General features: G+C 47.1%; 1 protein-coding gene across 4 annotated transcripts in view; it reads left to right on the forward strand.

The window, feature by feature from the left end:
- PLD1 (phospholipase D1) overlaps positions 1-24683 on the forward strand; it is a 422898-nt gene that overhangs the window by 203933 nt on the left and 194282 nt on the right. For all 4 annotated transcript variants that reach the window (XM_085635446.1, XM_085635443.1, XM_085635445.1 and 1 more), the window contains one exon: positions 119-184. In XM_085635446.1, the coding sequence (XP_085491572.1) occupies positions 119-184 (66 nt within the window). The remainder of the gene's footprint in view (positions 1-118; positions 185-24683) is intronic.

A 24683-nucleotide genomic window follows, 5' to 3' on the forward strand; every position in this document is an offset into this window, starting at 1 on the left:
GGTGCTTTCAAAGGCAATACCCCCTTTAGTTGGAAAAACCAAACTTACAATTTAGAGAATTTCTGGTAACAGCAAAAACATTTCAACGAAAACCATAATTGTTATGCTTGTATTTCAGAAACAACTTGAAGACTATTTGACAGCGCTATTGATGATGCCAATGTATAGGAACTACCATGGAACAGTAAGTTCCCTATTTTAATCTACAGTGTTAATAATCAGAATGTGAATTAAGAATATAATTTGATGCTGTAATCTGAAAGATAATGGCTAGAATGGAATTTTCCGATTTTCATGGGGAGTGGAGCAATACTTCTTGTAGGATTGCAAACCTTTTCATGTAAATGTACTAGTACTTTGAGTGCAAAAAGGAGACTACCATGACTACCTTCCACATGTTCCATTTGAATTTTTTATTTAATCTTAAACACCTTGAAACTTTGTTGTATATCTGAAATATATTAAGCAGACTCAGTTTAAGGCATCTACTTCCTTTATCATCTGTTGGAGCCTTTTCCCGGTCCCCTTGTGGTTTTTCACAATCATGCTAGATGTGTGTAGTATTCTAGTGCAGTCCTGTTTAAGAAGTCCTATCATGGAGTGTTTGTGTGGTTGCTTAATGCGAGGGACATGCAGATACTTTATCAAAGAGAACTGTGTGAGGAAATGCCAGACATACTTCTTAAGTTGTCTCTCACTATTTGAAACTCTCAGGTTTCATCTTCGTTAAATCCCTTGAATGTCTGACATAATTACATTTCACTTTGGCTGCCACGCATATCTCCTCCACCTGTCACTAAAATGACTGCTTCTTCGATCTGTGTCATCTTGAGAATTTTTGTTTCCACAGGCAAGTCATATTTTGGGGCCCTCAGTTCTGAATAGCTTCGAAGGTTGTTACCCATCCACATTGAATTATAGATCACATTTTCAGAAACTTGGCCAAATAATAGCAGCTAAAATGTGTCTTGGCTTGTGTCTCAAAATCCTTAAGATGACACCAGGTAGAGAGAGAGAGAGAATCTGAGGCAGAGGTAGGGAATCTGAATAGAAAAGGTGTAGATAATAAAATATAATTGATACAGGGAGAAAATCACTTTCCCAGGGGGCACCTTGGACAATTGGCCCTGGGCCTTTACCCACTTTGCCTATGTCTTAAAACACCTCTGCCTTTGATATAGAACAGGAATCAGATGAGAAACAATAGTGATTTTGAATATTCAGGTCCTCGTTCAGAGTTATGTGCTAAATCGGGGGTCACGCTGGAATACAGAAATAACATTACCACATTTAGGATCTTGGGTATTTACCCTGAGTTTAACCTTTTCTATACATAAATATAAAATAAGTGGCAGAAATATTTTTAAGCATTTCTGTACAGAGGTGTGTAGACTTACTGCACAGCTTTTGCGCACAAAGTTGTGCCATGACATTTTGGGAATGCGCTAATACAGCATTACTCTAGATGAGTTAAATGTGGTAATATGATTCCTGCACGTTTATTTTTTTTGAAGCACTGTAGACCTCAACTAATCTCCACAAAAAGAGCAAGCAAAGATTTCCAAAATAAGTATTAAAGGGGCTGACCTCATAATCTCCCACCCATAATCATGCGCTTAGTTACTAGCATGGAAATATATTTTACCATTTGTTCAAAAAACAAATGGCAAAATAAATTAAAAACAATTCCACACAGTCGTCTAAAGAATGTCCTGTGGGAGGGCGGAAGCTGATATTGAATGTTGGTCAGAAGAAAAAACACTTTCTTCAAGTATTTGGACTTAAACCCAGCAGCTGCATTAAGCATTAATAACCCCAATAATTAAGTCCTAGTCTAGAGCCAAACCAGAGGAAGTGAGACTGTCTCAGTCACCATGGCAGCAGTTCTGTCACGAAGAAGTTTGATTCCAGTAGACGAATTAGTGTATTTTTGATTTGTTGTATCAAGCTTTCATTAGCTATATCCAATTATTATTTTGTGACTGTATTAATTATCCCAATATTCATAAAATATCTTAATATTTTATTTGAGGATTTCTATGTCAGATATTTTAGTTGCTACTACTTTTACCAGAACAGTCAAGCCTCCAAGTTGTCTTTTTCTGTAAATCGCATGAGCATCCTCCATTAACTGGTGGTGCACTTAATACCCTGTCACATGAAATTCACTAGAGAATTTTTGTAAGAACTGTGGAGAAGCCAGTAAACACGCCACTGATATCTTCGACCTCATACAACACATGGACTAAGACAATTATCATCCTCACTGAAACTTGGTTAAAGCCTGCTTCCACTCCGATTCTAGACATCCTAGTACCTCCCACTCATGTTATAATTCATAGAAACACTCTTTCGATCTCCCCTGTTGAGTCCTCTGCGCCCTCCTTTTGTGAATATTTCTGTCTCAACATCTCAAGTAAGAACCTGCTGGTCTGCAAACTTCACACCTTCTACCACCCCCCGGGAGACAATCTCCCCTTCATTGAGCAATTATTTGAATTAATTTCTAGCAATGTGGACTCAGCTGTGTCCCAAATCTTCCTTGGTGACTTTAATCTTCACTGGGGTAACCCCAAAGACCCTGCAGTTTCAAGCCTTAAAGCCTTTCTAAATGATCATGATCTGACCCAGCACTGTGACCAACCAACTCATAATAAAGGAAAAATCCTAGACCTCATTATTTCGAAAGGGCAGACCGTCACCTTGGGTTCCATTACCCCATGTGACTGGTCAGACCACCACTGCATCCTTTTTTATATCAACAAGGAGGTACAGTTATGGAAGGCCCAACCAATGAAATCAAAGATATGGAAAAGGGACCTCAGACTAATAAACTCTGTAGAGCTAGCCGCCCACTGTAAATCTGCCCTCTCCTCTCAAGCGGACCTGACTGAGGTGCAGTTACTCACTGACTCCTACAATTGGACCATCTCCAACATCATGAATGACACTGCTCCATTCAAACATAAAAATTCTTCAATAAAAATATCCAAACCGTGGTATAATGATAACCTAAACACGGAAAGACGCAACCTTGGGGCAGTTGAACGCTCCTGGAGATCAAATCCTTCCTCGCACCAACTTAAACTCCTAAGAGACGCTAGGAGCCTCTACTACAAACAAATCAGGAACGCCAAGACTAACTATTTCAGACACCAATTAGATCAAGCGGCAAACCGTCCCAAGAAACTTTTCGAATTGGTCAAACAGCAATCAATTGTAGGTCCAAACCTATCTGAACCTGGAGGCAGCCCACCCTCTTGTGACGAACTTGCTGCTTTCTTCATTGAGAAATCAAAACTCATATCCTGTGACCTCGTTGCTAAGAAGGCTGTACTCCTCTCTTCCAGAGCAGCCTCTCCACCTGACTTCTTTGAAAAGCACAACTCTACCCCCCTGAACCCCAAGAACAATGCGGTCTGGGACACCTTTACCCCATTCAGTGAACAAGACATCACAAAGATTCTCCTGAATATCAACCCTTCCAACCACTTCAATGACCCGCTACCCCCATCCATTTTCAAGGAAATAAAGAATGCACTCATCCCTACCTGGACAAGGATTGTAAATGCGTCTCTATCTCAAGGCACAATCCCGGATTGCCGAAAAGCAGCTCAAGTATCCCCTATACTAAAAAAACCTAACGCTGATAGGACCGATCTCAATAATTTCCGACCTATCTCCAACATCCCTACCCTTGCGAAACTCCTTGAAAAATGTGTTCTATCCCATCTCTGTGCTCACATTGAGAATTACCAACTCTTAGACCAGCATCAATCCGGCTGTCGGACGGGGCACAGCATCGAATCGGCCCTCATTCAGGTTATGGATGACATTCCAAAGATTCTCGATCAAAACGAATCCTGCCTCCTGATCCTCCTTGACCTTTCCTCCGCTTTTGACATGGTCAATCATGACAACCTCTTATCCATTCTGCAAAACAGGATGGGTTTTGGTGATCAGGTGCTAAAGTGGTTCTCGTCCTTCCTCCACCACAGATCGCAATGAGTCAAGGCAAATCACTCTCTCTCCCAGCCCTCTCCTGTTCTCATGGGGGTCCCCCAAGGATCTGCCTTATCTCCTATCCTCTTCAACCTTTTCCTGGAACCATTAGCAAACTCACTTAACTCCATGGATATTCATTTCCACATGTATGCCGACGACACGCAACTCTATTTGAAAATCTCTTCCCCGGAGAACATCCTCTCACTCAACACCACCCTAATGCATACTCAAAACTGGTTAACTGAGCACCATCTCCTGCTCAACACCAGAAATCCTGCTCGTCTCCCCTCAGAATCACACCCCCACTCTTGACCTCTGGCTTAGCCACCTTACTGCTTTCAACTGCACTCCGTTCATCGTAGACTTAGCCAAATCTCTAGGAGTCACCATGGACAAGAACCTGAATATGAGAAATCATGTCAGCAATACATGTAAAGGAGCAAACCACTTGATAAGGACACTCAGAAATATCAAACCTTTCCTTCCACTTAAGGATTTCAAGCAGGTGGTTCAAGCGCTTGTCCTACCGAGGCTGGATTACGGTAGTGCTACCCTCTGTGGCCTGCCCAAATACACCCTGGCTCCGCTAAGGGCTTCTCTGAATGCTGCTGCTAGATTGGTTACAGGCACCAAACGCAATGAGCGCATATCGCCAGTCCTAAAATCTTTAAATTGGCTTTCCTACGAAGCACGAATCCAGCTAAAAATTGACACTATGACGCATAAAGCCATCCACTTCAATACGCCTAGGTACCTGGCACAAAAACTTGAACTATCCTGCGGTGTAAGAGCCTCTAGAAGCGCCACTACCTTACACTTGAAACCACTTATCCTTAACAAAAAGAGAACTTGTCACAGAGCCTTCTCTGGCGCGGCTCCAAAGATATGGAACTCTCTTCCACCAGAAATACGCAGAATCTCCAGAACAACGGTGTTCAAACTGGAAGTCAAAAGATTCCTGATGAATAAACTCCTTCAGTAATTGGGCTAGGCTCTCTGGCCCGCTAACATTGTTCCTACTTCCTTTGTTTCAACATTTACCATTACACTTTTTTGTCATACCGTGTCTCACTTTCGTTACCCTATACTGTTGTTTAACATATCTTCCATTTGGATCATGATCATTTGTGTTTTCAACTTGTTGTTTACATTATTGTCCTTCCAATTCTAGTTCGATTGTAAAGCGCTCTGATATCCTTTGGGATCTGGTTCGCGCTATATAAAACTTTATAAATAAATAAATATGGGCATTCGATGAGTCGACTTTCTGGAACTTGGTTACTTCTTCCCAGGCACAACCTGCACTGTCTCCCCTGACGAGAAGTAGTACTCCTCCTAGAACTCCTTAACATACTCTTACAGAACTCTGTGAATGGACTCCAAAACATGTAAAATGGGAAAATACATGGCATATTCATGTACAAATAATAGAAAGAGAAAAATCTGTGACCTCTTTGCGCATTTACTAGAAGAGAGTTGGGCATTTTAGAACTGATTCACAAAGGCATTTATGACTACGTGAAATAGTACTACTCACTCACTACTTCCCATGCTCATAAATGCGTTTATGATTCGGCTCCTATTTGGCGGGAGACTGTTATCATTGTAGTAACTCCTGTAGTCTAAATGTGTTTTATTTTTATTAACTCTGCCAATTTACAAGGCGTGTGGCATGCACATGCAAGGTCCCTGGTGTCAAACGTATTGAAACCATGCACACGGTTCCCTGTTCCCTTTTGCAGTTCCAGGTTCTGTTACACACGCCACGTAAAGAAGCCTATATACAGAAAGTACCAAACTTAATACAATAAGAACCTTACTTTACTGTGCAGAAATATACACCTATGTTTAAGGACAGTCTGCATGGCCCAAACCGTCTTCCTGGATTCTCATTCAGGAGTTGGATTGATATATGCCATTAGGAAAGGTGCAAAAATCCAGATGAATAAATTCATTTGTGGGATTGCTGTCTCAGTCCACATGCCAGCCAAATGATACTCGCTACTACTTTCTCCATGTACCATCTGCAGTCACATTTCAGATGATAGACGGTGATAGACGAAAAGCCTTCCCTTCCTCTGCAAAAAGGAGTTATGTAATGTTGTCATGTAGTGGACGTTTGGATCCTGCACATGATGAATGGATGCTCACTAAACTAACATAAAAGAATCCCAGTAGGGGTCAGGGAGAGAGTTGAGACTTCTTAATTCCCTGTGTAGCTCAGTCAATCAATCCAGGATGTATAAAGCATGGCAAATAACCCATTAGGGTCGCAAGGCGCTGGAGTTGCTAGCTGATTCGTGGTGATCTGTTCATTCGAGCAGCCAGGTCTTGAGTTCTTTCCTGAATCGCCTTGTAAAATGTATTTCTACAATGAGCAATAAGCGCCGTCCAAGCTCACAGTGCAACGAAAACTAGACCCAGGTAAGAGAAAAGTGTTAGTGCATTTTAAACTATGGTTGCCAACAGTAATCAGGGGCAAATTATACTTCCTCTGGGTACAAGCCATAATATTAGATTTTGCAAAAGTAGGTCGAGCATGGTCATAAAATCCACAAATCCTTGGACTAAAAGAGGCAGAGCCCTAGGTGTGCGAGCCATTAACACAGCATCGTTGCGAGCAGTTTAAAAAAAAGGAATTGTAGCAGAGGTTAACCATGTGCTAGGTAAAGGAAAATGGGTTAGACTGTTCAAAACATTCAGTAATAATGGACGCCAGAATTCAGGGTTATGCTTAATAAAATCTAATGGTACCCCATCCGGGCCATGGGCCATACCCCCAATACTCTGGCTTATAGTGTTTTCAACCCCACCCAAGGTCAGGTGCACAGCCATATGGGCAGAAGCCACAGGGAGTTCATTTTCTGCTGAAAGGGCAGCATGGATGTTTGTGAAGTGTGCCTCCCAAACCTCACTAGTGATAATGCAGCTAATAGGAGTTAATGCCTGATTCATTTGTCGCATGTCTTTCACAGCTGTCCAAAAGAGCTTACTGTCCTTTTTATTTGCCACCAAAACTAATGATCCCCACAGTTGTTCCAGTACTTCCTTCTTACTGGAGTCACCTCTTTATATTTATTACTCAAAAGGGCCACCTGCAGGGGGTTCCTAGGGTTTTTGAACTATCTGAAGTTTGCAGGTTGAGTTTAAATCCTTTTTTTAACTTGAGAGAGACCAATCATCCTGTGATAGAATAACGGTAATCATCACAGCGGATTGCTCTTTGACATTGTCCTCACTCCTATAACTCTTTTGGGCATATGCACTGATGAAAGAGGCAGGTCCTTTGCAAACCAATAATAGTCACCGCACCACATTGGGTAAAATATTTTAATCAACTGCTTTACTGTACCATGTGTTGTGCTGCCTCTAGGGTAATTAATTTCCCGTTGCTTACTCTTGTCAGTGTCTCAAGTTTTCATTGATGTTCTGATGCATCCTCAGATATGTGTCTGACTCAGTGCTTAATCCTTGCTGATAGTTGTAGGTAGCCATATCTGGTACTTATTTCTTGGAAGCAGGACTCTTTCTCACTTCATGCAGTGTCATGTTCCTGGTCTGCAGCTGCCTTCAATTATGGATTCACGTGAGGAAGCAGATTAGTTCTTTATTTCTTCATTGGGACATAGAAAAGGATTACCAGTACAGTGATCACTGCTAACCAGTGCTAAAGTGCATATGCGTTGTACCCAAAACATGGTAATATTGGATTATCCACAATTGGCCCATGTAATTTACTTGTAAGTCCCTAGTAAAGTGCACTAAATGTTCCCAAGACCTGTAAATTAAATGCTACTAGTGGACCTGCATCACTGATTGTGCCATCCTCTCAGTAGCTCTTTAAACATGACTCGGGGCTGCCACTGCAGAGCATGTGTGTGCAGTTTTAAACTGCCATTTCGACCTGGCTAGTTAAACTACTTGCCAGGCCCAAACCTTGCTTTTTATTACATGTAAGGTAAGTAACCCCCAAGGTAGCCCCCATGTAGCCCCATGGGCAGGGTGTAGTGTATTTAAAAAATAGGACGTCTACTTTTACGTTTTACATGTCCTGGCAGTGAAATACTCTTAAATTCATTTTTCACTGCTGCAATGTCTGCATCACCCTTAGGTTAACATTTGGATTGCCTTAAACACCTTTTAAGTGTAATTTCCAATTGAGGGAAGAAGGAAATTTCCAGTTTGGTGTCTCTGGACTCACAATTTAAAATCACAACTTATGGTGAAGTCGGATTTTAAATTGTAAGTCTGAAAATGGTTTCTTACTTTAACCATTCTGTGACTCTACCTGTCTCTGAATACATGTCTGGGTTGGGTGACAGCTGGGCTTTGTGCATTCCCTCTAGACAATCACACAAAGGGAGCCAGGGTGTGACATTTGCATTCTGATGGTCCATCACCAGACTGATGGTCTTTCCTGAGGAAGATTGGGAGGGAGGAGCTAAAACCTGTGCCTGACTAAGGCTGTGCCTGTCCACACACAAAGAGCTGCATGCCCCCCTGTAGTGTGTCTGGAGCCAGGGATGGAAAGGCAGGGACCTTGTGATTTTCAAAGGCCTCTTTGATGTCTCCCCCAATTCAAAGGCACATTTGAGTAGAAGTACTGGAACCTTGACACCATCAAATCAGAACTCTACTGTAACAACGGACATTCTGCCAGGAAGAAGAGCTGCTGTGCTGTAGAAGGGACTGCCACTTTGCTAGCTTTTTCTAGCTGTGTTGGCCTGCTGCCTGCTGCTTCTTGCCTGGGAGTGAGAAGGACTGGACTTTCCCTCTACCTCCTGGCACCCATGTTCTCCGAGGGCTTGCTTGCTGACTTGCCCCCTGTTCTTAAAGTCTCAGAGCCATCAACGTCTTCCATCAACCCTGCTGAAGCTGCAGAACTCTGCAGTTTGTGAGTCCTACCCTTGCCTGAGGTGCCAACTCCAGTGCTAGGTCCTCAGAAAACCCATATCTTCACCTACTGCACACACTCCCGGAGATTAACCTGCTGGAAACTAAAATTGTAATGGAGCCACATTGAGCCTCTCACTATGAAAGGCACATTGGTTACTTATGGATCATTTGTAATACACTCTTCTGATCCTTTCTTTCAACTGAAAGACTGGTGGTAAACAGTTGTCTGTTCTCTGGAGGATTATGAGTGGGTTGAGGAAAAAATGTCTGGTCATAATAGTCAATTTGAGAATGATACAGTTTAAGTACTTCCATCGCACCTTTTATGACCCCACTAGTCATTGCCATATTGGGAGATATAGGGACCCCTCCTGCCCATGCTATAATGAGGCGCATGCAGACTTCTGTCATATGAAAACAGAAATGCCCCAAACTTGCTTTCTACTGCTCTGCTGTTTACACTAGGCAGGGTGAGGTTGTAAACTGCCCTGTGCCCCCCTCAACCCTACAAATGCTATTCTCGACATTGATCGAGAGAGAGTTGAAAATACAGGGGCTTGCTGCCTGTGGTTATAGCCTCTTGGTTGCACAACAAGATATCACTAGACATTGGATCATCTCCAATCCCGCTGACCTGGATGAATGGACGTGTGGGATGGAGATCTGTGCTACGGCTGAACGAACGGTCTACAAGGCCTGAGGTTGCCCATGCAAATATCACAAAACAATGGATGAGTGACTGGCTCATCGGTGCTGATAGGAGCAAGGGAGCGTGGGAAAAGAGGTCATCAGAGTATTTTTGGGTCTATGGGGAGAACTGTAATCTATGCATCCTACCATATTTTGTTGGAACGTGACAGTGCTGTTTTCCCAAAAACAACAAAAAAGCTTTTATCAAAAAAGTAGAAGCAGAAACATTGCGCTGTATTTGACCCATGTATTGGGTGTCACTTGGTCAGAAAATTTTACAGACTGGAACATGCATTGTCAGAGAAAAGAGTTCTCATAATTCCATTTACATGTATTACAATAGCTAATTACACATATTTACTAGGAAAAAACATCTGTGATTGTACATAACATAAGTTGTCCATGACATTGTTATGTCTTTTATGTTTCTACAAAGTCCCACTGATAGATTAGTTGACGGATGCACAGACTGCAGAGATCTACTTGGAACATTATTTTACGGAGTATTTTTAGAGTACAGGTACAGAGTGTCAAGTAGTAAATTTGAACATTTTACTGTAAAATAGTGTAGTAGATGCCAGCATTAGAGATTTAGCAAAAATCCTTTCCATCAAACCCTGTATGTAGAAAAGCTTTGAAAGACGTACCCACTCCGCCTTCTTGTCTGCAGTGCATGCTACCTTTCATGGAAAGAGGCTTTCCATTTTTCTGTTAAAACAATTAAGGTATCAAATTAACAAGGGGTTTTTGCCAGCCTTGTTTGTTTCACCCTTTCCAACATGGTAGCACACTTATTTGCAAGGTTATATTATTGTGTAAAGTTAAGAAATCCTATTTTTGTTCACAACATTTCTGATTATTGTATTTGCAGTAGGTACAAATTACAATAGAAGTAGAAGTTCACAAGTAAAGCACAAAGTTATCACATGCTGACAGAAATCAATTGAGCTCACAAATATGGTCCAAAGTTTTTAGTTTGTGTGTTTTAAAATGTCAGCGACTGTCAGTTGAGTGGTTAACACGCGATGCAATGATAAGTGTGAGTAACATAGGAAGTTAGCAGAGTGGGCCAAGCAGAATGGATGAATTTGGAGAAAGTAGCAATATCCCTGCCTTGCACATGTCTGGGGAACCGTTTCAAACAGGCAGAGGTACTCAAATGGCCAAATAAAATGTGATGGATCAGCTACGCAGCATATTGCAGAAGGCACATGGACCTCTCTTGGTGCTGTTAAATATGCACGTTGCTTTGAAAAGTTGGATTGTAATATCCTTTTTGGCCGCTTAGTTGAGGTAGCAAGAATTTTACAACCTACTATTTCATAGTTCATGAGCTAAATCACAAGTGTGAAGAAACATCAGTGACATCCTGCAGGGCTACCCATTAAACCCCAATATTTTAATTCTAAATATGCACCTAATGCATGCCCTACTTGGGTTACATTCATGGCAGTAATACCTATATATTGGGAGGTAGATGTGTCATCAGAGCAAAAAACTGCCTTTTGTAGTTGGATGTGCACCAAAAATGTTAAAAAGCAGATGTTATTGGTTGGCTCAGAGCAAACCGCTCACAAGTTTGTCTCCTCTCTTGATTCTACCTAAATTGGAAATGTACTTTGTCTTTGGAGATAATTGCCTGATTTATATAGTGGTTGATTTATAAATGACATGCTAGGTGGCCACTTTTTAGAAATTTGGCAGGTGGAGTATTCATTTTTCTGGAGAAAGCAAGATCCTCAGCTAGGCCAGTGGTGACTACTCCCTCCACCAAAATTTAAATTGGACCCAAAGTCTCACTACTTCTTGCAATTTATCAACTACTGATTCAAGTCACAATTTGAAAATGCCAAAGTAGCTCACAGTTTACATACCTCTCAACCAAATGAGACTAGTCTGTTTAAAAGGCAGAAGCCCCATAGACTTTATATATAGACTGCAAAATACATGTCCTCTTGTATTTCAGACGTTTGATACGCCTCAAACCGCTATTTGTAATTGAGATTCCCTGTGGAAGCCAGTATCATGTATTAAGTAGCCTGTATCACCAGCCAGACACAACTCAGTGGCTTATCGGTCTAGCTTGAAGGGAAACTACGAACGATAAGATGTGCAACAAATACAGTGTGACAGTTCTTTCAGTTTTTGGAAATCCCAAAAACCCTATAGTTTAAAATGTGTAACCAGCTTTTCTTCTGCCCGGCTTCCAGATTTATCAACACCAACCTTAATCTGTTGATCTGTAGTAAAGATCTCAAGGCGTACCTATTCAGATTCCCTCTTCAAGTCTGGCCTGTTCTTGAGGTTCATCTAAACTGTTCTATTCTGGTTATCTAGGCCCTGAACTTCCTGCCTCATTCCTCGAGATTTACCTTAAAGACTGACATTGTCTAGAGGTCTGTTTACCTGTTCCTCCTCTCCCTTTGCTCCTTTTTTTCTTTTTGTTTCTCTGGTTATGTGTAAAATACATTTGTTTAGGTCTGTGCTATCTAAACTCCTTTAATAAAGTAAAGTAAGTGTCGCTGAAATGTGGAAGTTCTTGCTAGAAGTATGCACTTTGAATTCCCAATTAGTAAACAAGAGATTTACCACAAGATTAAGCACTTGTTCTACCGGTATTACTTGTTTTGCTCTTGGGCTCCAGGATTGTTTGACAGTGTAACCATTATCAGCAGTCACATGCTCATCCTTTGTGGCGCGAAGCTCAACACACTTACTTTTGGCAATCTGCAATTTGCCCTGCATTCGAAGCACCTTGATGGCTTTTCGTGGAAACCTCTGCCTTCACATTGCCACTCACTGCCTGTAGGTCTTTGTTGTGATGCTCATTTGGTGGCGGGGCACTGGTGAGTCAAAAGGACACCCTGGCAGCTAGAAACGTCATGAAGCCAAGACCATGAGTCAGCCATATGACCTTTAGGAAGTGGATATTTTTCCTAATCAGATATCTAAAACCTTGGCAGGCTACCTTCAGCCCTAAAGAGCTCAAACTGGCACTATCCGGGCAATATGGGTCTCCTGTTTGCAGTATACATCTGCTCTTGAAAATTTAAGATCTTGGACCCGTCTTCTTTTAAATGTATCGTTTAACCCGCATATGTTTATGGTAGCAATATGAAGCTTATACTTGCCCCACAGAAATTGGCCAAACCAGCAACTCTGCTAGCCAAGGAATACCGGATTCCGAGCAGGGACCCCACCCCCCTAGGCCTAATCTCGTATAATCTTGCAGTTCACGTCTTGAGGAAACATTCCTCTGGCCACATTTCCTTTTGTAACACAACATAAACAATCAAACTAAGAAAGCCTTGCTGTATTGTATAAACCAACTCGACCGGAACCCTTCCATCCACCTAGTCCCCTCAGAAACCCCACACCCCATCCAGAACCATCACCCTAGCCCCGCCACCACTGAAAGCAGCCAGACCACACGGGTCTGTGATGGCAACTGGTATCGAACACCTCGAGCCCCTGCCTTGTCCCTGCCTATACATTCCCCCCGCATCAGTGTACTACCGTGAAAAACCCAAAAACCCCGAAAAGGCAAAATAGAAGAGAAGGAAGTGAGAAAACAAGCCTTGATACATTTCTGCTATCCCTCCATCACCTCAAAGGCCCACCTCTTTGAGTACAGGCTCATTGGTGCGCCCACCACACCGTACGAAGGTTACCCCCCCCCCTGTGCAAAACGATTTCATAGGGTGACCCCCAATAAGCTACACTTAGTTTCTATCTGCTAGTGCTTGACTGAGATGGTCACTAGCTTCTATTTCAGAGGTAACATTTTTTTATAGTCCCTCTGACAATAGTTTTCAGTCTGGCTGGTGCAAGAAAAATGGCTTCAAAGCCAGCATCTTGAAAGGGCTTAATCACTTGCCGCAGGCACCACATGCGTTCTACCGTTATGTGGCAGAAGTCAGGGAGTACGAAAAAAGAGGATTCTTGATATTTCCGTCTGGCATTGGGGCAAGCTTTCTCAAAAATGGCTTGACGGAGCTGAAAATTGCCCAAAAATACTAAAATATCCCTAGACTGCCTTTGATCTCTACTGGCTTGAGTGACCTTGTACCGGGCTATCGGAAACCGGTGGACCCTTTGGATTTCTGTCTCCCAGTTCCATCCTGAAACTTCAGGAAAGGCTTTCCTAAGAAGCTCCAGCATGAGAGATCGGATGTCGTCCCCTTCCAAGCGTTCCTCACTCCCAAGAAATCGGAGATTATTCCTTCTGACTCTCCAAGTCCTCTAGCTTCCACAGGACATCAGTCAATTGGACGTCATGCGACTTAACCTGTTCTTTCACGGTTACCAAATCTGTCTCCACACCCATGGTCCTTTCCTCTATACAGTTAAGCTGCTCGCCAATCTCCGAGCAAGCTCTCTTAACCTTCTAGACGGCACCTTCTAGCGTCTTTGTGTCCTATTTGCCATCCTCCCGGGTCTCAGCATGGTGCTCCTTAATTGACTCCAAAATTAACCCAAGAGCGGGATTTAGGGCAGCTATCCCCGCAGACTGTGAAGCAGCCAGACCCGTCTCACCTGGAGCTGACGCTACATCTGGCATCCCATATATTTTTGTATGGGAATAGTCCCATTTCAGTGCGCCACCGATGGTATATTTCTCTCTGCTCTTTCGGGAGTCTGTGTTATCCTTGGCGCTCTTCTGCCGGTTTCGGCGTTTCAGGGCTGTCTCAGGTGCTTCAAGTGTGCTAGAGCCAGATGTAGAAGAGCTGCCCTATCGTCAGTGAGGCAAGAGTTGGAGTCTTCAGAACCTGAACCATCCGTGAGGGAAAAAAAGTTGTCAGCCCCATCTGATGTTAGTTCCGCCACCACCAACTCAGTATGCCCTACGTTTTGGTCAGCCGTCCCCATGCTCCTCCGGGGGTAGCAGAACTCTGGGCATACATAGCCCTACACTCTTTGCCTGGGGTGGACTCTGTGAGGTTACCACCTCTTCACCCTGTTCACATATCACATATTGGGCCAGCCCTGATGCCCAAGAGGAGGAGGTCCCATTAGTTGCCACATTGAGCCCCCCAAGTAGCTCCAAAGGCCCGCCAGACAGATCATACCCTGCCCGGACGGCACCCAGGCCTGTCTTTTCAGTTCTAGCTTCTTAGCGAACTCCTGGGGGGCAAGGTCGCTCCCAGTGTCCTTAATTGTGAAACAGTCGGTGATTGCTGACTGAGGCGGAGGTTGGATTTCTTTGCTGGAACCAGAAATCCCTTCCAAGGGAGCCAGGAGTCCCCCTGGGTTTTTAGCCACAGGCTGAGCGCAATCTGGCATATTCCTCCTTCTACCAGCCCTCAAACTCTATGATCGATTTTTTTGCTGAATGCGTGTCAATTGGCTCACCTGCAGTCCCAGCGGCATGAGCTATGGTAGACTCCTGTCTTGACCCCGATGTTCGTGCAGTAGTCCGGGCAGAAGAGGGCAGCTCGTCTTTCCTCTCTTTTGGAAGCCTGGGGGGCTATGATGCACAGCACAAGCAGCCAGCCAGCCAGGTACTAAACTGGAGGAAAAGAAAGAGATAGAGGCAGTCCTGGAGACTCCACTGGTGGGGCCCGCCCACCTACTCCATGTCCTGCACAGTGACTGGGTCAGCCGAGTCAGAAGTTCTGTCAGCGCGCCCACTGGTCCCCTTGAGACATCGGTGAAGCAGGAAGCTGCCAGCTTACCCACCATGCCGTGTCGGCCGTCACCACTGGTGCCAAGCCGGTCCGAGCCAAGACAGACAGCTCCCATTGCATCTGATGCTGTAAGCAGGGGGGGGAGGGGGAGAGGCGGAGAGGCAGTAGCGTGAGCGCGACTGAGGTGAACCTACGTGGTCGCCATCTTGCTTACATAAAACCCAGGATATGTGGTCTAAGGGTTTTGCTATGTTAATTAAAGGAAACACTGTCATTTCTGGACGAAAGGCAGCAGGCAAAGCTTAATTTTTTAGTGTTTGAACTACCTTCTTGGCCTGCCCCAGTTGTGGGTACTTTAATTTAAATGGGTCTAGAGGGGGTCCTGGAGATAGCGAAGCAGTCTGTGTTGGGCACAACCTGCAAGTATCCAGATCTATCTGAAAGAAACACGTTAGATTCCTCACCTTAGAATATCCCCAGGCGTCAGGCTGGATCTGGAAAGATTTTTCGTCAGCAATACCCCTTGCGCGTAGCTAGGCGTCGTCTGCGGCTCCGCGTCAGTCGTCGGCGTCGTGCGCCGGAATGATGTCGTCTGGAGTACTCAGACGCCGCCCTCGCGCACTGACGTCAGTTCTTCTTTTTTCCGCGCCATACAGCGCCGATCCGGGAAGAGCTTATCCTTAGTCATTTTTTGACTAAACTTTTTTGACTCTTTTTGGTCTACTTGTCGACTCGACTCTGGTGCCGGTAGGATGCCTGGGTTTAAAGCCTGTGACTCCTGTCACCGACTGATGTCGGTGACGGATCACCATCGCCGGTGCCTTTACTGTCTGGGGCCTGACCACGATGCGGAATCGTGCCTCGACTGCCAGGCCTTGACCTCGAAGGTTAGGCGGGAGCGGTCCCGTAAGCTTCTCGAGCTTCGACACTCTGCTCCGTGCCGTTCAAGGTCCCCGTCCAGGAGGAGGTCGAAGGACCGGTCGCGTGGTCTCACCCCCGCGGCTCCGTCGGAGCCGCAGGAGCCGCATCCGTCCCCATACCCGCCAGTCCCTGGGACTGACGCGACTCCGGCGGAGATCAGTGCCTTCCTCTCGGCCATGAGGGGCCTGGCTCCGCCGTCGACGCCTGCCGGCGCGCCTTCGGGCCCCGTGGGCTCGACTGGGCGACCTCGCGAGCCAGTGGCTCCGGCCCCGTCGACTACTTCGGTTCTGACGCCGCAGGTCCCCGAGGGATCTCTCCGGACGACGCCATTCCCCGGTTCAGCCCCGGTCCGGGCCCAGCGCCGGTGCGGTGCCGTCCGACGCCGCCTCCGACGCCGATGGATGAACATTTCATCTACTGCCCGGCTCCGGTTATTCCCCCTGTTTATCAGGAATCAGATGACGGGGGCAACTGGGAGGGGTCTAAGGATCCTATGGGCAGGCAGGCCCATTTATCACTGGACTGGGCAGTTGAACTGGGGGATGCCAGTGGTCTGGACACCTCCCCGGACACTGGTTTCATCTCTCCTCCGACTGTGGCCTCGGATGAAGGTGCAGCTTTTTCAGTGGTGCTGCGCAAGGCGGCCGACGCCCTTGGGCTGGTGTTGCCTGCTGTGGCCGTGAGGACTAACCTCCTCACTGAAGTGCTTCAACCATCAGCAAGCTCCTCGGAGCCTCTGCTGCAGTTCAATGAGGCACTAGTGGACGTTCTGCAGCGCACCTGGTCCAAGCCCTCCACAGTACCTCCTGTGAATCGGAACGTGGCCCGGCGCCACCGCCCTGCTCCGGGCGACCCCAGTTTTCTGTCCCAACACCCCACGCCCGAGAGTCTGGTTATCCAGGCCTCTACTTCCCAATCCTCCTTCCCGTCCGCTCCTCCGGATCGGGAATCCAAGAGGCTGGAAAAGTTCGGAAAGAAGCTGTTCTCTTCCCTTAGTTTGGGCCTGCGGTCCTTGAATACCGCTTGCCTCTTGGACCGTTATTCCGACTCTCTGTGGGATACGGTGGAGGACGTGCTGCCCCTGTGTCCGGAGGAGGACCGGACACAGCTTGCCCAGGCTCTCGCTGATGGGCGAGATGCAGCACGACATGCTATACGATGTGGACTGGACACTACGGACTCGCTGGGTAGGGCGATGTCAACCACGGTGGCGCTCCGTCGCCACGCCTGGCTGCGGTCCACGTCTTTCTCGGGGGATGTCCAGAGTACCCTCATGGATATGCCCTTTGATGGCACTCGCCTTTTTGGCGAGAAGGCGGATTGTGCGCTGGCGAGCTTCAAGGACTCCCGGGCTACGGCCAAGTCCTTGGGCCTCTCGGCCCCGCGACCGCAAACTTCCGCCTTTCGCCCCTTTCGTGGCCAAGGAATCCCCCTCACGTCTGCCTAGCCACCGGCCGCAGACTCAACCTGCACGCGGTCATGGACGTGGATTCCGCCAAGGCGGTACCGGGGGACAACGTGCCGGTCAGTCCACATCCACCCCGGCAGCATGCGCCTCAAAGCCCTCCTAGTTCGAGCTTTCAGGCCCATTCCACGCCAGTGGGCGGCAGAGTTAGCAATCACCTGCTCCACTGGCGTTCCATCACGTCGGACAGGTGGGTGCTGCAAATCGTCCGAAGGGGCTACTCCCTCCCCTTCGAGATGACCCCTTCAGCCATGCCATCGCAGTACCACCGTATGTCGGGGATCACTTGAATCTTCTGCGGAAGGAACTTGCGGCCCTCTTGGCCAAAGGGGCCGTCGAGCGCGTTCCTGGTCCAGAAGTAGGTCGTGGTTGCTATTCCCACTACTTTCTGGTTCCCAAGAAGGGCAAAGGGGGCCTACGCCCCATCTTGGACCTCAGGAGCGTCAACGCCTTCCTCCGGAAGGAGAGGTTTAAGATGCTCACATTAGCTCAGGTTCTGGCTGCCCTAGACCCTGGAGACTGGATGGTAGAGTTGGACTTGCAGGACGCTTATTTCCACATCCCCGTCCTGCCGGCCCACTGGCGTTGCCTGCGATTCACGGTGGGTCAGGAGCATTTTCAGTTCACCGTGCTCCCCTTCGGCCTCACCAGTGCCACTCAGGTGTTCACGAAAGTGATGGCGGTGGTCGCAGCGCATCTGCGCAGATTAGGGGTTCCAGTCTTCCCCGATCTCGACGACTGGCTGTTGAAGGCGGGTTCGCCCCAGCAAGTCTCTCCGTCAATGTGCCGAAGTCGCATCTGAGTCCCTCCCAGAAGCTCCTCTTCATCGAAGCGGTTCTGGACTCGGCGCAGTTCCGGGCCTATCTGCCGGAACAGCGGGTCCGGGATATTCAGGCTCTGATTCCCATTTTTCAGCCTCTATCCCGGGTTTCGGTCATGTTTGTGGTGCGGCTTCTGGGTCTGATGGCCTCCTGCATCCTATTAGTGCATTACGCCAGGTGGCGAATGCGGGCTCTGCAGTGGGACCTGAAGTCTCAGTGGGCCCAGCATCGGGGCAACCTGTCCGACCATGTCTTGATCTCGGAGGACACTGCGAAGCAGTTGCAGTGGTGGCTTACGAACCTCGATTGGGTCAGCTGCAGATCCCTCTCCCTACCCCAACCGGAGCACGTAGTAGTGACGGATGCGTCCCTCCTGGGATGGGGGGGCCATTTGGGGGAGGCGGAGATCAGAGGCCTCTGGTCTCCGGCGGAGTCTCAGCTCCATATCAACCTTTTGGAGCTGAGAGCGATCCGACTTGCACTGAAGGCATTCCTTCCGGTTATCCGGGGAAGTGTGGTGCAGGTGTTCACGGACAACACCACCGCCATGTGGTATTGCAACAAACAGGGCGGGTGGGGTCGTGGACCCTTTGTCAGGAGGCTCTGCACCTCTGGATGTGGCTGGAACATCAGGGCATCACCCTGGTGGTTCAACATCTGGCGGGCTCTCTGAACGCCAGAGCAGACGAACTCAGCCTCCGGTGCATGATGGATCACGAATGGTGTCTACACTCGGACGTGGCGCACGGCCTCTTTCGGCAGTGGGGAGAGCCTTGGTTAGATCTATTCGCCACCGAAGAGAACGCGCAATGTCAACAGTTCTGCGCGTTGGAGTTTCCAAGGCGGCACTCGCTCGGGGACGCCTTTCATCGCGAGTGGAGTTGCGGTCTCTTGAATGCCTTTCCGTCTATACCACTTCTGCCCAGAGTGCTGAAGAAGATCAGGCGCGACCGGGCCAAAGTCATCTTGGTGGCTCCGGATTGGGCACGAAGGTACTGGTATCCCGAGGTACTCAGTATGTCAATCAATCCCCTGATACGACTGCCTCTTCAGGAGGACCTTCTGTCGCAGCAGCAGGGGACGGTCCTCCACCCGAACCTGTCCAGTCTCCACCTCCATGCGTGGAGGTTGAGCGGCGACAGTTGATGCCATTTGACTTGCCTCCTGAAGTCTGTGATGTCATTCTGGCAGCCAGGAGTCCCTCCACAAAATCGGTATACGCCTGCCGGTGGAACAAATTTGTGGCATGGTGCACAGCAAAGGCTGTGGATCCCCTTTCCGCCCCTCTTGCTGAGGTTCTCCGCTTTCTTCTTTCTATGGCCCAGCAGGGCTGTGCTCTGGGCACCCTAAAAGGTTATCTTTCTGCTATCTCTGCTTTCTTACGGCTTCCTGATCAGCCTTCTCTTTTCAAATCCCCTGTTTCTCGTTTCTTCAAAGGCATTACTCGCATGTTTCCCCCTGTCTTCTTCGTAATGCCTCAGTGGGATTTGAATCTAGTCTTGACTTTTCTGATGTGCGCTCCCTTTGAGCCTCTTCACAATTGTCCCATTCGTCTTCTGACTCTTAAGACTGCTTTCCTGGTAGCCATCACCTCGGCTAGACGGGTGAGTGAGCTCCAGGCTCTATCTTCTAAGCCTCCCTTTCTGTCTATTAATCCGGACAAGGTTGTTCTCCGGACTCATCCTTCCTTTCTTCCGAAAGTGGTGACTTCCTTTCACATCGGGCAAACTGTCACTTTGCCCACCTTCTGTCTGGACCCAAAACGGGCGCTGTCTTTTTATTTGGACCGCACCAAACAGTTCCGGGTGGACGACCAGCTTTTTGTTGGGTATGTGGGTGCTAAGAAGGGGAGGGCAGTACACAAGTGGACCATCTCGCGGTGGGTCGTCTTGTGTATAAAGGCTTGTTACTCCTTGGCTAAAAAGGACCCTCCTGTAGGGATGAGAGCCCATTCCACCCGGGCTACAGCGGCGACTACTGCCCTGGGCAGAGGGGTTCCCTTGCAGGACATCTGTCAGGCAGCAACGAGGGCCTCGCTGCACATGTTTGCCAAACATTATTGCCTGGACAGCAAAGTCTGGAGAGATGGCTTCTTTGGCCGTTCGGTTCTCCAGGACTTTCTGGTGTGATCTTGGTTCGCAGACCCACCACCGGAGTTGGTATTGCTGGGGTATCTATTCTAAGGTGAGGAATCTAACTAACGTGTTTCTTTCAGATGAACAAGTTACTTACCTTCGGTAACAATGTATCTGTAAGAAACATTAGTTAGTTAGAGTCCTCACCGACCCACCCATCCTCCCCGTTCTGCGAACCGACATCTAGGGTTACAGCTATCCTTTTCAGGGCCCTAGATTTTTTGGCACCAGTGTCGGTCTATTGCATGGCTCCGCGTTCCAGGCGCAGAAAGCTATGTACAAGAACTGACGTCAGCGCGCGAGGGCGGCGTCTAAGTACTCCGTCATTCCGGCGCACGACGACGGACGCGGAGCCGCAGACAACGCCTGGCGACGCGCAAGGGGTATTGCTGACGAAAAATCTTTCCGATCCAGCCTGACGCCTGGGGATATTCTAAGGAGAGGAATCTAACTAACTAATGTTTCTTACAGATACATCATTACCGAAGGTAAGTAACTTGTTCTTTAAGAACTTTGAGGGACATCGGCTTAATCGATGTTTGGCCTAGCCTGAAAGCGCCCGAGCCGGGATACATGTATTATTCAGCCCCTCATGGCAAGTTGTCAGGCTGGATTATTTCAGGGAGGCTCAGGTTGAACTCTTCCCTAAGCAATGTCTGATCACAACCCTATTGTATTTGTACTTCTTCTTGTTGGATTAAGTAGTGGGGTTAGAAATGATCTTTTGAGAGGGCTCTGCTTTCAGACCATGAATATGTAAACCATATGAAGGGCTGAATCCTGGTTTTTTTTTTCAGTCAATCAAAGGTAGCTCCTCTTCCGGAATAGTTTGGGATGCCTTCAAGGCTGGGGTGAGAGGTGAAACCCTGAGGTTTTGTATTGCCAAACAAAAGCGGGGCCAGGGACACAAAGAACAATATCAAAGACTCAGCAACCTGGAGGTCGAACTGATCAGCACTGTGCTATGAGGAAAGATCGTATCCCAGTGCTGAACTTGAAAGCTATTACTAAGGCATCCCCGAATGAATTTACTGCTGAGAAAACAGCTGGGAAATTCCTGGCTAAAATTCAGGAATGCTATGAATATAGCGAACGTGTGGGGCGTCTCCTCGCAGATATGGCAAGGCAACAGCAAGCCGCAGGGCATATTAGCCAGATAAGCAGCAAGCTAGGCAGCATGATAACAGACCCTGTTGAGGTCACAGAGGAATGTAGGGAGTTCTATGCTGAGCTCAATAAAGCCTCCCCCCTCATGGAGTCTTCTGGACTCAGAAGCCTTGGACACATGGGTCTGTGGTAAACTCACTCAGGAGGGAATATCTCTATTAAGAGCAGATATTTCATACAGGCTCTCCCTTCTGGAAAGGCTGTGGGTACAGAATCTATACCTCGAGTCCTACAAGGTTTTTTTGTAGAAATTCATCAGGAGATGGTGGGGCTGTTTAAGGACGTTAGAGGCGGTGTCGTCCACCCAGAGTCTTGGGGTACAGCAAATGTGATTATCTTTTTTTTTTTAAAGGCAAGGGCCCTACAGATTTGGGCTCTTATAGGCCAATTACGTTACTAATTAGTGATGTTGAGCTTTACTGCAAAATGTTTGCTAACCGGCTAGGCAGCTACAGCAATTAGTTTCTGCCTGGCAGCATGGCTTTATCCCAGGGAAAGGGACTGCGGATCACGCGCAACGAGTAATTGCATTGTTTGACGCTACCGAAGTCCTTGCAAAACCCATGGGGGTTGCCCTGCTCGAGGCTGAGAAGGCTTTTGACAGGGTGTCATGGGATTACCTTTTGCAGGTTATGGAGGCTAATGGTCTGGAGGCCCTTTATTAACGCAATCCAGGCTATGTATCTCAACCCTATAGCTCGTTTACAAATAATGGGAGGTGAGTCGGAGCCCTTCTCGATAAAGAGGGGAACGAGGCAGGGCTGCCCGCTTCCCCTCTGCTATTTGCACTATATATTGACCCCCTTCTTAGAAGCTTGGAAGCCTCTTGGGACATCGTACCCGTCGGCTGGCAGGGCAGGGATACTAATATTTTTGCATATGCCGATGACGTGGCAATAATCACTAGTGACCCAGATAGGGCTGTTCGCTCTGTGGAAAGGATAGCAGAAGAATTTGGGAGTCAGTCAGGGTTTTTGTTAAACACCCAGGTATTGATAAATAGACACAAGTCTGCCTCCGACAGCAGGGTTGCTTAGGAAGCCACATATTTGGGAGTCAGTATTACTGCGAAAGGGGAAAGTATAGTCGACCTAAATTTGATCCCTATTATTCACAAAGCTACGAAGGATTTTAGTCGGTGGAACAATCTGAAGCTTCTAATAGTAGGGAGATGAAATCTTGTTAAAAAAAAAATTCTGCCAAAGTTATTGTATGTATTTCGCACGGTTCCTCTAGAGGTTAATAATGAATGGTTTAAAATAATTGGTTGATTGGCGGCTAGTTTCATCTGGGCCTACAGGAAGGCCAGGAGAGCTAACTCACTTACGTGCTTACCTAGAGATAGGGGGTTTCGGGCTCCCCAACTTTAAATTATACTACCTAGCCCCAGCATTACATTATTATGGCCCTTTACTAATCAACAAGGATCCTGAAGGAGATAATTCGGACTGTGTGCCCTCAACTTTTGTGTTGCTGATTGGGACAGCTGCTAAGGGTTGTCGCCTGAGGATTTTTTATTCGAGCTACTTTAAAAGGACACGATACAAGACTCTGGTCACTGCGTTTCGAAACTGAGTAGGTGAAAAACTGGGGGTGGGCAGATACAACAGTTATACTTCCTTGCTAAGGAATGATCTACCCCCTGGAATAGTTCAAGACAACTGCTTAGCTAGATGGGAACAAGGGTGCTTTGTCAGGATAGGGGATCTACTTGTGGGGGACCATATCGCTTCATTTGAGGTGATCAGGGTCACAGTCAATATTGGGCTACGGGACTTTTTAAAATATTTACAGCTCAGGAATTTTCTTTTATAAAAGGCGGGGGTGCTGCTGGCTTTGCACAGATTCCCTTGCTGTAAATGCTAACAAAAGGCACTGATCCCTCAATCTTGCAAGTATATAGCTGTCTGTTGGAGGGTGTTCCTGACGATCTAAATGAGCACAATGAGAAATGGCGGGTGAGGCTCGAGCTGTTGGATTCGGGTTTTCTGAAGTCACTCAAACTTGGCTGGTCAGTTTTTTTCTTCATCAAATCTGCAATCACAACATTGTATAACCACTTTTGATCTGTTTGTTACACCAGCCAAAATTGCTAAATGGGGAGGGACCGTGCGGATTCACTGTCCTAGATGCCGTGCTTTCAATGCAGATCTGGTTCATATGTTCTCCACATGCCCCAGCTTAAACTCACTTGGCTTGAAAATTGTAGGTTTTTTAGGCGAAGTCTCTTTAAAGTGAATGTCTCCCTGTCACCTCAGCTTATGTTGTTGGGGGTGGATGAAATAAATAGTGTAATTTATAGCTACGTCGGTGTTTAGTCTCTGTGTGGCCTCGGCCTGGCTTGACCCTCTACCCCTGACCTTTGAGCAATGGAAGGGACGCTTCCTTCATGTTTACAATTTAGAAAATGCACTTTATGAATGCAAAGGTAGGAGGGTTAGGATGAAAGGGAGGAGGATCTGGGGGTTGCTTTTGTCCAGGGTCTCCCTGTTTAAATAGTAGTTGCTGGGTTCTAGGCACAGACGGCCTTTTTCAGGGTGCAGAATGAATTTAACTGATAGAGACTACTAGCCGCAGATTCCTTCACGTAGAATTATCCCCAGGCATGAGACTGGATCCGGAACACTTTTTGCCCAGCATCCCTGTGTGCTGGAGGGGACGGCATCACGCGACTCCGTCCAGGCGTCGTCTGTGCACGTGATGTCTGTGAGGTCACATAAGTCCCACCCCGACGTGCAACACGGATCCGGTTTGTGCTCTGGGCCTGTTTAGGCCTTTCCCTTATGCTATTACAGCGTGTGTGGGAACAGTGTGCGAATGCCTTCGGGCTTTAACACTTGTTCCTCACCCAATCTGTATGTGGTGTTTGGGGGAGCACCACGACTCCACTGATTGTGAGGCGTGCCAGCAGAGGAAGCCGAAGTCCCGGCAGGAGCGCGGATGAAACTTCTTTCAG

The sequence above is a fragment of the Triturus cristatus genome, chromosome 11, assembly GCF_964204655.1.
Source record: "Triturus cristatus chromosome 11, aTriCri1.1, whole genome shotgun sequence".
Taxonomy (NCBI): domain Eukaryota; kingdom Metazoa; phylum Chordata; class Amphibia; order Caudata; family Salamandridae; genus Triturus; species Triturus cristatus.